At 40.6% G+C, this 15,989-nt stretch overlaps 1 protein-coding gene across 2 annotated transcripts in view; it reads left to right on the top strand.

Moving 5' to 3' along the window:
- LOC135494794 (ATP-binding cassette sub-family C member 4-like) overlaps positions 1-15,989 on the top strand; it is a 107,406-nt gene that overhangs the window by 77,496 nt on the left and 13,921 nt on the right. The window contains exons 10-16 of one of the 2 annotated variants that reach the window (XM_064783078.1): positions 2,157-2,246; positions 2,999-3,190; positions 3,441-3,719; positions 4,929-5,150; positions 6,116-6,291; positions 6,900-7,174; positions 11,524-11,603. In XM_064783078.1, coding sequence (XP_064639148.1) covers positions 2,157-2,246; positions 2,999-3,190; positions 3,441-3,719; positions 4,929-5,150; positions 6,116-6,291; positions 6,900-7,174; positions 11,524-11,603 — 1,314 coding nt within the window. Of the gene's footprint in view, positions 1-2,156; positions 2,247-2,998; positions 3,191-3,440; positions 3,720-4,928; positions 5,151-6,115; positions 6,292-6,899; positions 7,175-7,861; positions 7,942-11,523; positions 11,604-15,989 lie in introns of both variants that reach the window. The other variant, XM_064783077.1, reaches the window with a different exon arrangement.

Below are 15,989 nucleotides of genomic sequence, written 5' to 3'. Positions count from 1 at the left end.
TCTTCCAGCCAAAGGCCAAATTTGAAGTCACTCAGCCAGAATTATAAAACTGTGCAATTGGTGTGTAACCATAGTGGCATACAAAATGTTCATCCCACCTTGGAGGAGAAACGCTGCCTGGAAAAAGATCCCTCCAACATGCCCAAATACAGAGCAAAACGCTTAAGAAGAAAAAAAAATTGTTTTTTTTAAATTTTTTGCCTCACAACTTTTCGATATAAATATTTTTGCATTGTGTTCCGAATTGAGTTTATCTGTTCGTGAGGTATGGATTACCAATTGCACTTAAATAAGTTATTGGATGCCCTGAATTTCAGCAGGGAATTGTGAAAATAATTCTAAAATACATGTACCTGGATTTAGAATGAACCGCACTTTACAGTGTAAATGCACTATGCGCAAACGAAGCTGATAGTTTTGAATTCAGCGTTTATGGTTAGGCAACCATAACCGCTTGGGTTGGGGCAAAATGTGGAAGCTGTCAAAAGGCATTGAAAACCAAATTTTTCGTTGTTCAATTGGAGATATTTTAGAATAAAAATTGATGCCTCACTGTCGGTATTGATTGTCTCACCAAATGAAATGTTAGCAATAATGTTTGCTCTGTCTAGGTTTGGTCTACATTTTAGCTCCACCCTCGCGGTTTTGGTGAGACAACCAATACGTCCAGTTGGATATCAATTTCTTAAGCCATGGGGAAAAGCTATACATCAGATAAATAGAAAAAAATGTCACAAATTGTTTTTACCCCTCAGCCCAAACGGGCTAGAGGGGTATTGTTGTCACGAGCACCACCGTCCGTCCGGGCGGGCGGGCGGGCGTCTGCTACTTGGTTTCCGTCGATTTCTAGGAGAACGGCTTTGACAATCAATTCAATTTTTGGTATGTACATTGGGGGTGACTAGAGGAAGGTTCCTTTCGAAAACGGGCTTGTTCTGATCATCAATATGACCACCAGGGCGGCATGTTTGAAATTGGTTTCCGTCAATTTCGAGGAGAACCGTTCGTCCGATCAAATTTATTTTTGGTATGTACGTTGGGGGTGACTAGAGGAAGGTTCCTTTCGAAAACTGGCTCATTCTGATTCTCAATATGGTCACCAGGGCGGCGTGCTTGAAATCGGTTTCCGTCAATTTCGAGGAGAACCTTTCGTCCGATCAAATTCATTTGTGGTATGTACGTTGGGGGTGACTAGAGGAAGGTTCCTTTTGAAAACTAGCTCGTTCTGATTCTCAATATGGTCACCAGGGCGGCGTGCTTAAAATCGGTTTCCGTTAATTTCGAGGAGAACCGTTTTTTCCGATTAAATTTATTTTTGGTATGTACGTTGAGGATGACTAGAGCGAGATTCCATTTTTCGAAAATGGGCTCGTTCCGATTATCAATATGGCCACTAGGGCGGCGTGTTTGAAATCGGTTTTCGTTAATTTCGAGGAGAATCGTTCGTCCGATCCAATTCATTTTTACCCTTCAGCCCAAATGGGCTAGAGGGGTATTGTCGTCACGTGCGCCGTCCGTCCGTCCGGGCGGGCGTCTGCTACTTGGTTTCCGTCGATTTCTAGGAGAACGGCTTTGACAATCAATTCAATTTTTGGTATGTACATTGAGGGTGACTAGAGCGAGGTTCCTTTCGAAAACGGACTTGTTCCAATTATCATTATGGCCACTAGGGCGGCGTGCTTGAAATCGGTTTTTTCGGTCAATTTCGAGAAGAACTGTTCGTCCGATCAAATTCATTTTTGGTATGTACGTTAGGGGTGACTAGAGGAAGGTTCCTTTCGAAAACCGGCTCGTTTTGATTCTCAATATGGTCACCAGGGCAACGTGCTTGAAATCAGTTTCTGTCAATTTCAATAACGGCTTGGAGGATGGAATCAATTTTTAGTGGGTGTAGGCCTAATGCAGTTTTGTAAGGGTAAGGTTCCTTTCGAAAATCAGCGCGATTCAAAATTCAATATGGCCGCCACGCTCACATGCTCGCTTTGCGATGCTATTTTTGATTTTGTTGTGGAACTGGTCAATTTCCAACGGCAGCAGTGAGAATTTCTGACACAAAAATAACGCCTAGGTATGGTACCATGCCTTTCAATTACATTCAGCACCTTTTATCATTTGTCTCATTGGTGTCTGTATTATGCCATGTTCACAAATTCCAGACTGGTGAGAACACAACACTTAAAGACATCAGTTTGAGCGTGAGCACCGGTGAACTGGTGGCAGTCATTGGACCAGTTGGATCAGGAAAGGTGAGATATACTTAGAGATATAATCTGGGAAGATAAATGATTAAACAATTAGTCACAGTTTGACATTGCAATGAGAATTAAACCTCTTAAAAACAGTGTACATTAGTCTGAGTTTTAGCACTAGCTAGCTGGCAGTAGTCATCCAGAACAAGTATCATGAAAGGTAGGAATTATATAATAATAATTTTTAGTAGTTTGCAGTCCTAAAATTGATCTTGGCCCATCTGGGTTCAACATTCATGAATTGGTCTGCTCCTTTGCTGCTTCTGGGCACATCAGAATTGTGTGCATTTTAACCGTTGTAGCGTCAAGATGTTCTTAGTCTTATGTGTCAAACCCAGAAACTTCTTCTGAATAGCCGTGACTGAATCTGTCTCTTGTGGAGAAATTTCCAAAAGAAGTTTTAAATAAGCTTTGGTTTGTTTGCTGAAACTAGAGTCACTGAAGCTGCAGGCTAACTCCCCTGAGGCCTTGATGTTGCAGCTAGATACGAAGAGGAGACCATCATAAAGCTCGCCAAGGTTCTCAATCCAAGGACTAGAAGGGTTTGCACCACAGCAAACAGGAGAACATGCCATAATGGTAGAACATATCACAAATGTTTATTGTGCAAATCCCTGTGCCGAGTTGAAATAGATGAACTGTTGTCTGAACAGAACTTACACATTAAGACATAAGAGTAAGAGCTGGGTGTATATCATGTCCTCCAACTCAAGTGATCACTATGTGATACATGAATATGTCTCTTGCAGTCTTCCCTTTTAATGGCCATACTCGGAGAGATGATGAAACAGAAAGGAGAGATCACACTGTTAGGTCACATTGCATATACGTCTCAAGAACCATGGGTATTTTCATCTAGTGTCAAGCAGAACATCATCTTTGGACAGGAGTGTGATCTAGAAAAATATGACAGGGTGCTCAAGGCTTGTGCCCTGGAAAAGGTAAATATATATGACCTAAGAACATGACCAATGTCACTGCGGACTACCGGATGAGGGTAGTTGCAATTACCCTCGTCCGGTAGTCCACAGTGAATGTGAAATCAACTGCCTCATATCAGTCAGATACTGAGGTGCATTTAATTCCCCTTGAGTATCTTAAAGCAGCAGAAACCAGAAAAAATACTGCTCTACTACTTAACAGGAAGCCAGTATACCACTACCATGATGAAGTTTCTTCTCTCTTCTCTAGGATATAGAAATGCTTCCAGACAAAGACCTAACCCTAGTTGGTGAACGCGGCGTGAGTTTGAGTGGGGGTCAGCGAGCCCGAGTGAGTCTCGCTCGAGCATTGTACCGCAGCGCTGATATCTATCTGTTCGACGACCCACTTAGCGCAGTTGATTCAGCAGTGGGGAAGCATTTGTTTGACCAGTGCATCAATGGGATGATTCGCAACAAGCCACGTATTCTTGTGACACATCAACTCCAGTACCTCAAAGTTGCCGACAGGATTGTGATCCTCAGGGATGTGAGTATGGCTCATCAAACTGTTGTCAAAAATGATGAGACATTTCTGTATATATGTAACCACGGTTTCCTTCATCCATCATCTTTGTCATTGTCTGTATCCTATTTGTAAAACTCAGAACTTCTGAAGGTGAAAATGGTGACTCCATCTAAAATTGTCATGGTGAGCATCTTCATTGATTGTGTGAAAATAACCTCTGGCCCCTGTTGTTTAAAGCAAGTTTAGTCACTTACACTGGCATTAACTTGACATTAAGTCTGTAAGGGCTTAACTGAAGGAGATAACACCAAGTTAAGTTAATGCCAGCGTCTGTGACAAAATTTTTTTTTGAACAAACGACCCTAATATAATTCTTCGACTGTATGATGAATATATTCGAGGAGTATTAGACCATTTTGACTTGTGAGATTAACCCTTTCGTTTACTGGCCAACTGTGGAGCACCACCGCAGCGTACTGGTAAGCAGCAGAGTGGTAGATGCAGTAAAGCATTGATTATATAAAATATACGGTGCTGCCATCTTCAAATACCATATGGAACTAAAGCGGAAATCACGAGAAACCATTTCATACCTTTCCGAAGGGGCACGGCCTACTGTAGAACAGAAAATTTTCGCGAATACTTAATGATGGACTTATTCGCAGCAGAATATTTTCGTGAGTCAAGCAATTTTTTTCCCAACAAAATAAAAATCTGTCTTATTTTGACAGAAAGCTCTTAGTGTATGGGCGCTCTTAGTGTAAATGTCGCCTATACACTACACTAAATTTCATTGTTAACAGTGTAAAGTAATTAAGCCTATAGCACACGAGGTGGGCATTAATTATAGAAAAGTTGTTCAAGATGTTTGGTTGCTTTTACAGCTGAGCTAGTCAAATAGCTATTTTAGTGGTGTCTGTCCTTCCAATATCCACCCATCCAACTGTAGAAAAATGGGGCATTTTGTAACTGTAAGACCTAGGCATTTGAAATTTGGCCGTCGGGAAGAACTGCCCAAGATATGGTGCTGACAGAAAATTCACCGCGATTCGACTGAAATTCAGCTCACCAGGGGGCATAAATTACGCAAAAAGACATTGTTGCTTTATTCCAGCAGATAGAAGTTTGAGATGATGTTGAAGAGGTCTGCATGATATTGAGGTTTTGTTATGAAATAAATTAGTTTCAATTCAAGAACATTATTCCATTGACTGCTTCTTTTCTCCGCAGGGTCAAATAGCAGACACAGGCACATACAATGAACTTGCCAAATCTGGGATTGACTTTGCGGCTCTACTCAACATCGAAGAGGAGGAACTTGACCTCTATGAAGGCGACCCAGAAGATGAGAAATTAGTGAAAAATGTTGTTGATCTGCCTACACACGAAGAGATCCATCTTGATTATGTTGGATCCATGTTGTCTGTCAAAAGTTTAGAGTTTGAAATGAAGGTACGTTTGACATTTACACAAAAATGACTCCAGAGGATATCTTCACTGCTTCTGATGACAACAGTTTTAAAAATATTTTGAGGGCTTATATTAATTTCTGCCGACGAATTTCTGAATGTGGTGTAACGAGTTACTGCTTTCCCTTGCCTATTAGAAGTTTACACCCTCTCTTTATAAAGCATAGTCCTTTTCATTCTAGCATAACCATTGGTTTTCAATATACTCCGCCTGTTGATATTTCAAACCCCTGGTGAAATCCATACCCTTCGGGCGGATTGTAGCGTTAGAAGAAAGCCGCTAATCAGAGCGCAGCAATCAAGGGTTGCAGCATTGTCATCCGAGCATGCCTTTTCATTGGTTGTTACCCCAACTGCACTACACTACGATCGGCGATCGCTGTTCTAAATGCGCAGCAGAAAAGCCAAAGAGCTTGTTTTTGGCTCACCGGGGAGCCGTACAAAGGACCGCCAAGGTCAGGTGACCTCCGACACTGAGTTTTGGTCCAATCTGATACTTGACTTGGCCACCAGGGGGCCAAAATTAGAAACCTGAAAAGTGTGATATCTCTCTTACATGTGACTCGTTTTCATCAAATTTTTATGGTTGGTTCTCCTCACAAGGATACATCACATACATACAGGTTTTTGATTTGACCTAATTTTTATGGCCACATAGGTCAAATAGCATAAATTGGGAATTTGAGTGTAACTATGGTGCGTTTCTTAAGAGCTAAAAGCTATGAACTTGAAATTGGGTACACATGACTCCCAACGTCATATGAACGATTTTCGTTGCTATTGGCTAAGCGAATTCCTGCGAATAATTTGGAGATGATCCCTTACCAAAGGGTAACCGAATACTGTATGCATGGTATGAGAGTTTTGTCTCACTAATCTTTATCCTTGCTTACATCCGATAGTTTGGAAATATGTATTCTGTCGACTCACGTGTAGATTTCTTTTCAGCCTGATCATGTTCCTATCCAGAAGGAAGAGAAACGATCTGAGGGCGTGGTGCAATGGCATGTGTACAAAGAATACTTCAAGGCGAGTGGGAGTGGCTTGAAACTCTTCCTGTTGGTCGTGTTGAACATCTTGGCACAGGTCGCATACATCCTTTGCGATTGGTGGTTATCATACTGGTGAGTTACTGGTGACTCTCGCTTCCATCCTAAAGTGCCTATCAAACCTCCTACAGTCTTTCTCATCCATATTTTTGCTATCCGTTATGGTATCATCCTTACATCAGAAGATTAGCAATTTTTAATGGCCTCCCTCACTCTTTGTCAGATACCTTGGGGCTGAGTGCGTGTCCCAAGTTCCTCCATTTGAAATTTGGTTGAAAAATCCTCAACAAAGTGGAAAAGGGAGTCTTCTTGGAAAACTCTTTGTGTGTTTTCAAAAATGGTGCATATTCATTCAACAATACGACCAGTTGAAGTAATATTCCTTTAGGTCAAGATTGGCATGGAAATTTACGAAAAGTCCAATTCCAGGCAATCCCTGTTTATGAATATAGGTTAGGTACAAGCACTGGGCTTCCTCAGATTTGCCGATAGGGGAGAATGGGGCCAGAATGGTCAAGAGCTATGTGGTGGGCCGTGTAGTGACATCATTTGGATATCCATTTTGCGTGCCAAGCCGTATCCTTTACCCTGCTGACATCACTTGCAAAGTGTGCCTAGTGTGGGTGATGACAAAACCAAGCAATGATGATTGTGGTCTAAAACGAATCTTTGTTTTCTTCCAGGGCAGTAAAAGAAGAGCAGCGCCACGCAGCGCAACAACTCCATGACAATCTCACGTTCAGCGGATACAATCAAACCAACATCACTGTACCATATGTCGATACAAACGAATATATTTACATATTCTCCGGGATAATTTTGGCCGTTTTCGTATTCGGAATACTTCGTGCTCTACTTATCTATAATGTTTGCGTGAATTCTGCAAGGACATTGCATAACAACATGTTTGATAAAATACTTCGGGCGCCAGTATTCTTTTTTGATACGAATCCTATAGGTGAGTATTCTTCATAAAAAAATTTAATTTCAAGTAAGATAAACTTCTATCAGGGCTGACTATGTAAATCACTATTGATGGCATCTATCAAGTCTGATCATGCCAATTTTAGGTTCAGCACAACACTGAACCAATTAGATAACCCTTTCACTGCCAGCAAAATTTGGTGGCCACTGTGTCAACGCCAAATTTTGAGATTTTTGAAACTTCTATCAGTCCCTTGACAAACCCTGTTGGTGAAAAATCCATCTAAAATATAATTAGAATCTGTTCAGTACAGTAGTATACATTGTACTTCCTGCATTCACTTGTATTCAGAACACAATCAAACTCTGGCTTAAACTCGAAAAAAGGCATGAAATCCGGATTCATCACACAAGGCTTTGTTTGACCAGTGTCGCATTGGGCTGCCTCTTCTGTCAAAACTATTACATGTATTTTTGGTAGGCCCAGTTGTTCAAAGCAAGTTTTGTCACTAATGCTGGCTTTGACTTAATTTGGCGTTAAGTCTCAAAGGCTTAACTGAAGGAGATAATGCCAAGTTAGAAGTTAATGCCAGCGTTTGTGACAAAATTTGTTTGAACAACCAGGCCCAAGGTATTACTGAAAGCCACTGACATTTTGTGTCAATATCTTGATTAGGGGAACACCTAGAATCAGTTTAGTTGTATAAAATGTATTTTCTAGGTCGGATACTCAATGTTTTTTCTAAAGACATGGGCTTGATGGACGAGTTTTTGCCCTCAACACTATCTGATTTCCTGCAGGTGAGAGTGTGAGGTGGCTTAAAAACATGTATATAATGGTGGCATATGCAGGATTGAGGCCAATTCCTGGTGGAAAGTGGTGCATGTATATATCGGGTGGATTATAAAACTTCTAAGAAAGTTTTCAAGGGTGAAAAAAAACGGATCGAAAAAGCAACCAGAGAGACCGTCGGTCGTGACACTCGATTGACAGGTATCACCTGGGACACCTGCAGGCAACGTCTTGGGGAACATTTAAGATGTTTGTCAAGGCAGACGTTACATAGGACCGAATGATTCACTTTTCACTCTTCACGCGTTGCCCTTTCACTCTTCACGGGTCACGATTCATCCGTCCTTTTTGCTGGGGTGTTACATAGGGTTCACATTCAACTCGTTCATTTGTCACTTTCCCGCGTTTCCCGCGATGTTTCCCGCGATGACTATGGACTCTGGAGTTTCCCGCGATGACTATGGACTCTTCGGAGGACAAAATGTTGGCAACGTTGCTCTTGTGGCAACCGAGAATGGTGTGGTGTAGGGACCATTTTTGGTACGAAGCGTGCTGGGAGAGTTCAATCGATCATACACAGGCATCTGGTTAAAAGATTTTTCAATTTGAAAGTCAAGGAATTGGTCCTCTGAAAGGGAATCTACCTTTGGCATTAGCAATTTAAAGAACTTCAGTCTAGGAAATTCCTTATTTTCCTCAATACGCTGTTGCAGAGCCCTCATCACTACAGTTTCGCAATCATCATCTGCAGGGATACTCTTCCTTTTCTTAGATTTTGCCTTTTTGGTTTCCTTGCAAAAGCTTCTGGTTTCCTGCAGTGGTGGTTCAGTTAGCTGGTTACTGCCATCATCACTGTATTCGAAGTGGTCAATGTCAGCCTTATCAACTGCCTGGGATGAGATGGACTCTTCGTCGCTATCGGATGCATCATGTGCGTTCTCCGAATCTTGACTTGCTGTCGTGCAGTTCACTTCACAAAGAATGAGCATGTCAATTCCTCGATTCACTTGTGACATTCATGAGCTCACGCGATGCTAGCAATAAGTAGAAAATGAAGACCTATGTAACAGGTTCATTGAAAATGCCTTGTTAATGGTTCAGGTCACGAATGACCCTAAAAAGTGAAGCATGAAGCATGAAAAGTGAATGTCTATGTAACGTCTATAGACACATATAGTCAGAAACTGAGTGGAACCAAGCCCAGAAACTGGCTGGGGAGATTCCCACATTGTAATTTTTTTCAAAATCTGTAGGCTTTTGGGCAATGCTTAGGTTTGGAGCCAGAGGTACAAGTAGAACTGATAATCTACGATGTGCACGTATGTAATGTTCAACAGCGTCATTATGATGCGGTGTCAGCAACGGGATATTGGGCATTGCTACATCATCTTTTCTTCATCTCTGCTCTGCCTGATTGTAAGTGTTAAGGTAGGTTGTGGCGCATTTCTTCGCTTTTCTATGTACATCTATAACAAATATTAATGGATGATATTTCTACTATAAAACTAACGAGGTTCAAAAGCAGGTCTTTCGCATAAAGGTAGGTTTCTGAATTTATCATTCTCTTTTATACCCAATATGCACTTATCACATTATCTAATTCGGATAAAAATGTATTTTCTAGGTCGAATATTCAATATATTTTCTAAAGATGTTGGGCTCGTTGATGAACTTATTCCATCAACACTTTTTGACGCGATGGAGGTGAGATATGAAAATTGGAGATTTTGATCTCGGACTCAAAACTTTATGTGTGTGATCTGTTGGTGACTTGGTAGACCCTCCTAATATTCTGGTAATGTGAGAAAATGCTTGTTGTTGTCTCTTGATAAGACCATTGAAATAAATTGTCATGGTTCTCGTCACCACCCTCACCTAATTTGGAGCCTGCACCAAATGGTTCAACCTCTTCTACATATCTCAACTTTAACCCTTTGGGCGCTGAATTTTTTTTAGAAAATCAGAAAATGTTATACCCACACTTCACAGGGCCATAACAAAATAAATATCGGTGCTCTGTCAATAGTCATAAGGTTTATGTTCAGTATGACCCCCAGACCATGATAAAAATGAAGAAAATGAATTATGATAAGGTCTTGACCCCCCCATACCCCTCTCTGTGACCCCCCAGCCCCCACCATGGCCAGTGGGGTATGAAAATGAAAGTTAGCCACTTACCACAATAAACAAGCTTTTACATGTGTTTACCTAATGTATAATGTACACGAAGTATCCATCCTGCTTTTCACCGTTTTTTAGCATCAAATTACGATCCAATCAGCACTAATTAGAGGCTAATTAGTAGCCCCCAATTGGGGTAAAAGTTTTGGCATGTTTACCCCCCTAAAAACTCCGACTTTAGCAAAAAAAAACTGTGAAAAAGCTGTGTAACCTGTTAACATTCATGAGTGCCGTCTATGAATACTGAGCGGAACTAAATGAACGATGTCTGAGAGGTGCTGGGGCAGTTTAATTGGTCTCTCGTCGCCTATCGCGCTCAAAGGGTTAAACAAAAATGACTAAAAGTGTTTTTGCTGAAGACAAACACCTTGGAAGATTTTAAAAGGAAAAAACCTTCATGATTGGTGGGAGGGTAAGATTTATTAAAAAGTAGCATGCCATATCAGTTGGCAGAAGGAAAAAGGTAAAAAATTGTTGTTTCGGGTAACAAAAGGGGAATAGAAATGGCTATTTAGAAGGGGAAAAAAATGCCTTTTTGGTTGGCTAATCTTGGAAAATAACCAATGTTGATGTGTAACAGTGCATTTTTTGTTTCGCACATCTTTTCTCCATAAGGATCTGCCGAGGTTTTAATCCCTTTAATGAGAGACAACCACTGAAGCATATTTCTCCTGCCACCTATTAAATTTGTGTTGTTGACCAGGCATCGTGGACGACATTTTGGATAAAAACATGTCAGGTAGGAGAGGAAAGTATTCAAGGTGAATAAGGATGTGTGTTTGTATAAATGCCAATTAGTATTGTCGAGCAGTCCTGCTCAAACTTCTTTTCAGTTGAACAATTATAGATTAAATTTCTGATTTATACTTGGTTGAATGGATGATCACCTGACTGAAGTTGGTTATTATCTACTCCTTATTCACAATTCTCACAGTTTCAAGAACTGATTCCTGATCTTTGGACAGTTATAGTTGTGGTTCACACAGCTCTCATACCCCATTATTAACCCTTTGGTGGACCTGTCATGTCATATCACATATGTCCCATCGCATGTGAGTGACATGCACAGCTAAAGTTTTAATTCATTAGCACTGGACCTTTTGCCGAATATGATTTGTCCGCTCAGATAAAAGTAACTGCTGTTCAGCAAGCATTGATGTTCACTGCCCAGCAAAAGTTGGTAGTGGCTGAATAATGGAAAGGGTGAAAGGGTTAATTGACCAAGCCCTTAGTGATGGTCTAGTCACTTAGCTCTTGGAATGAAGGGAATTTCGGTGAGAATTGAGAATGGGGAATATGAAGTGACTTCTGGCTGGTAGGATGTATGATATATTGTGGGCTTCCGCGATGCATGAATGACCACAGTTGTATTCTCACTGTACATTTGAAGTTGTTTATCATTATCCTAGGGCGTGTTCTGTCCCGGTTTTCATACGACTTGGGCCTAGTCGATGAAAAGCTACCAGATACGTTACAAGATGTGGTAGTGGTAAGACCAACTTGTTACTGCTGCATCTGTCAATGTTTGCATAGTATTAGCCTTCAGTGTTTTGCTTAAAACTCGTTCCATGTGAAATTATTTTGCGTTTCTGCCAACAATTTTTTGAAAATGGCCTAAAAATACAAAAGCTCGCGAAAAACCCAATGGAAGACCCACCGTGGAGAATCAGCACCCAAGGGCTTGCCTCGATTCGGCTTGATTTGAGTTAGGATTTTCTAGATATGTCACCCCTATTCCTGAGGCCATCTAGCTAACCAAAAGAAAATGCTAATATTTGAAGTCATTAAGATGTGAGAAATAGTGAGGACAAATTGTACCTTCTTTTGTGTTTTCAGTGCAAGCGTACTAAATGAGTCATAGTATTGAGGGACGCTCTAGGCATGTAAGGTGCCACTATTCCCTATCCTAAGTAGAGGCTCTCCCTTAACCCAATAGAGCCATTGCCGCCCTGAACCGCCTTGCTACGAGGCGCCACGACCGTCCTGAACCGCCCTATCGACGATGTCCTTTAAAACAGCAGGAATGATTTTGAATTCCAACAATGCATAAAGATCATTGAAAAATTAATGTCTGAATTTGTGAAATCCTCAAAGAAATAGGCGGTTACAGATGGAAAGTGCAAAAAAAAGGTAGATGTATTGGGTTAACCTAGGTCTATGATGTATAACGTGGCAAATTATTTAACGGATGTAGGATTTCCCCGATGTTGCTGATGGCAGATGAGTTGGATGATGATGATGATGACGCTAGAGTGTGTCAAAAAGGACAGAACAGCACTATCGCCGACATCTTTTCCTTAGGAGACCTCTTGACCCCCTATCCTCGAATACCAGGGTCAGTTGTATGCTCCTCCCCCACACACATAACTGAAAAAAGCTCGGTCATAAGTGCCAAGTGAAAGGCCTTGTAGTTTAGGGTGCTTGACTCAAGGTCAAAGAAGTCAATTGGCATAAATTGGCAGTTTGAGTGTGACAATGGCACATTTCTTAACCACTAAAGCTAACAACTTGAAACTTGGTACACATGACCCTCTAGGTCAGATAACCTCTGACATCAAATTTTGGTCCAATATGATTCTCGACTTGGCCACCAGGGGGCCAAAACTGAAAAGGTAAAAAGTGCAATATCTCGTTTATTAGTGACTTGTTTTCAATATTATCTTTATGGTACATATTAGGTAATCAAAGAATCGGATACATCACATTTCATACCGACTTTGATTTTACCTACTATACATGTAACATGTTTCTTAACCAGGATGAATTTCTAACCACCAAATATCTATACGGTGAGCACAACGGCCCCTGACCTTTTCATTATTCATATGGCCCATTGACAATCTACAGTGTTCTTACTAAGAAACATTTTAAAAGTTGCTTCAAATCTTGTAAACACTTGAATTCTCTATCTGATCACCAAATGAAAATACCTTCAAGCCACCTAATTGTGATTTTCTGTGAGTTAGCGAGGTGACCTCAGGAATCAATGTGTGATATCAGGGAAATCCTATATTGAATTGAGCCGAGCTGAGGCATGCCCTCAGGAATTGTGGTGCTGATTTTCCAGGGTATGACGTGCACATGTAGGCAACATTTGGCCGGTATGACTTTCAAGAGCTTCTGATGTTGGACACTTGCCGCATGGAAAGAGTTTTTAACCCTTTGAACCCTGAACGTACCACTGTACCTGGACATTTTGCCAAAAATTGGACATTTTGAAATAAAATCAAAAATATACCTAAACCTGCTCATAATCAAATGAAACTTGGTGAAAAGCTGAAAAATGCAGTATCACCAAAACCATCATTCACATTTTCATCATCGCTCTCTGACCCAAAGTCGTCTGGAAAGTGATAATTATTATTGCCTAATTCATCTTCAGGACCACTGTCATCTAACATATCAAGTACTGCATTCGTATCAAACCTCCTGGCCATTTAACTCCACAAAAAACGCCTCAAAAACGATGAAAATCTATCAAAATATCCTAAATCGAAACGACACGGCCTTCAGCAGTGCCTGCCTAAGGCTATATGTAAGAATTAAGCTGATTGGTTCGCGCAATCGCCGCCAAATAATGTTTGTCAACAGAGACACGTGGATGCCGGTATTCCAGTCGTCCGGGTTTACGACACATGTGATATCATGCCAGAATACCGGGCTTCAGGGTTCAAAGGGTTAACTGTCGATGCAGTTTTTAATGCTAGCATGCTATTTAGTGCTCTTAGTGTAACCTTTGCTTCAGGTGTTGCACTACAGTCCGAATCAGAATTGACTGCCTGTAAATCGTGTCATTGATGCACTACCCAGCACGTAGATCGCACGTGATTTACTCGTCACTCGTATCTCATTGGCACGCAAATAGGGCAGACGTTGCACGTCACTGATGCGAAGCAGGAGGGATGTCATTTGTAATTTGGACTGTACTTTTGAACCAAGTTTTTCAAGCGAAAACCACAAGGGGGCGTTATGCTAACAAAAAGAAAATGTGCAATAATTCCACTAATGCCTGCTGAAATTTTTATGGCAAGTACTCGCGTTAAGGAACATGATTTGTCAAACAGCTTTTGTCCTTGACCTGCTTTTAGGGTCACAGATGACAGAGTTCCAGTCATTTTAGGATATGTTCATTATTTTACAGCCGATCCCAATCTCAGATTAGCTTTGTGTTTGTGTTATTTTTTGTAGTCCTTTTGTTTAATGTTCTGCTTTGGCTGTTGAATGAACTAGTTTATTTACGCTTCAATTTTGGTTTCTTTTTCCTGTGTGTTTGAACTGGAATGAGTTTGAATTCAAAGTGCCATCAAAAATAAGACAGAAAGTAGTAAGATAAGAGGAAATTGGTTGGGAAAGAATTTATCTTTAACGAAACTAGCAGCAGCAGCAGCTACTGCAATTCTCGAGCAGCCCCCTCTTCCAGCTGGTTATTCTGCTCGTAGTCTAAAGGCAAACAACAAAGGAACAATGTGATCATCATCTTAAACATACCCTCCTGAGTACGGCCAAGGGCTCTCAGGGAAGTTTGGGATGAATATTTAGATCTTTTACAGTGTATTGCCGTTACCCCTAGTGCACATAGGAAAGCAATACCATTCTCTGCTGCAGGCACTGTATGATATATTGACCTTGTGTGAATGCTTTCAGAGATGCAATCTGATATGGGTGTATGAAATGTTTGGAAGGTTACCTCTGAACACGGCTCAGTCATTGGCCTCTTTATCACAACAGCTAAACATGCAGGGTGACCAATAATTGTGCATCTTAGATTTTCATTCGACCATCTTTTATATGCTGCAAAGCGTTTAGACATCAGCAACATTTCTCAATTGTCTGCCCTACCTTAAGTGCCCTTTGGAAAATTGGCCCGTTAACTTGATCAGTTGCCCAGGCTTCGGTCAATACCAAGGTAGGTCTGTTGTGATCAGTGTGGCATGACATATATTTTACTAATAATGATCACATCCCATGCCATTGTGATTTGATGCTTATTCCTAGTAGATTAGAGGTAACTGCTTGCTACTTACTAATTTAAATACATATATCTTTATTGACGCCTTATAGAAATGACATATCATATATCAGCGGATAAAATAAAACAGAAAACTTGTGCAAGTTGCAAAACTAGTGATACCATTTATCCAGCCTTTAAGAAGAGAAGCTGTGCATGTGCTGACTTGTTATAGTATAAAAATAAGAAGATATTGTATTATAGTGTGATGTTTGCCTGTTTTGTTTATACCTGCTTGACCTGTTATCTTCAACCAGGTTTGTCACCAGCGTCTGTGAAGGTTCTGTCCTAGGTGATTTCTTGTGATGCCCCCTCCCTATCCCAGTCCTCCAAATACAAAATTTTCCTATCTCTCTCAAAAAAGGGTTTGGTACTTGAACTGCATTTGAAAATGCTGAAAGGCGCTCTTCCCAAACTCCTCTGGTGACATTCCTGGTATTGTGAATGCTATCTTTTGTGAATGTCTATGCTGCAAACGCGGTAATATTATTTGCATGCCTTTTTTTTTTTTCATTTACAGAAATAGTGCAAAAATACATGACCGCAAATAAGAAATGTCAATTTAAAGTTACTGTTAATACAGACTTGTCCAAACACTAAATAAGAACTATTTAAAATTTAAAGAAGTATTTGAGTTGAATTGAAAATATTTGATAACAAATATCTTGATAAAAACAGCGTAACAGCTGCGTTATTGTTTATTGTGTTGGCATTGCTTCAGAGCCAAGACTTACAGCTCACCCAGCTCAAGGAATGTAAACTGTATGAGAGGCTTTATTATCAAAATATTGACCATCTTGATGGGGTCAGAATAAAATCAAATTTGACACAAGAGTATGATTGAGCAGCAAAAGACTGATTTCTGTT

The sequence above is a fragment of the Lineus longissimus genome, chromosome 10, assembly GCF_910592395.1.
Source record: "Lineus longissimus chromosome 10, tnLinLong1.2, whole genome shotgun sequence".
In the NCBI taxonomy this organism is placed as follows: domain Eukaryota; kingdom Metazoa; phylum Nemertea; class Pilidiophora; order Heteronemertea; family Lineidae; genus Lineus; species Lineus longissimus.
This window is presented reverse-complemented; position numbering and strand designations above follow the sequence as displayed.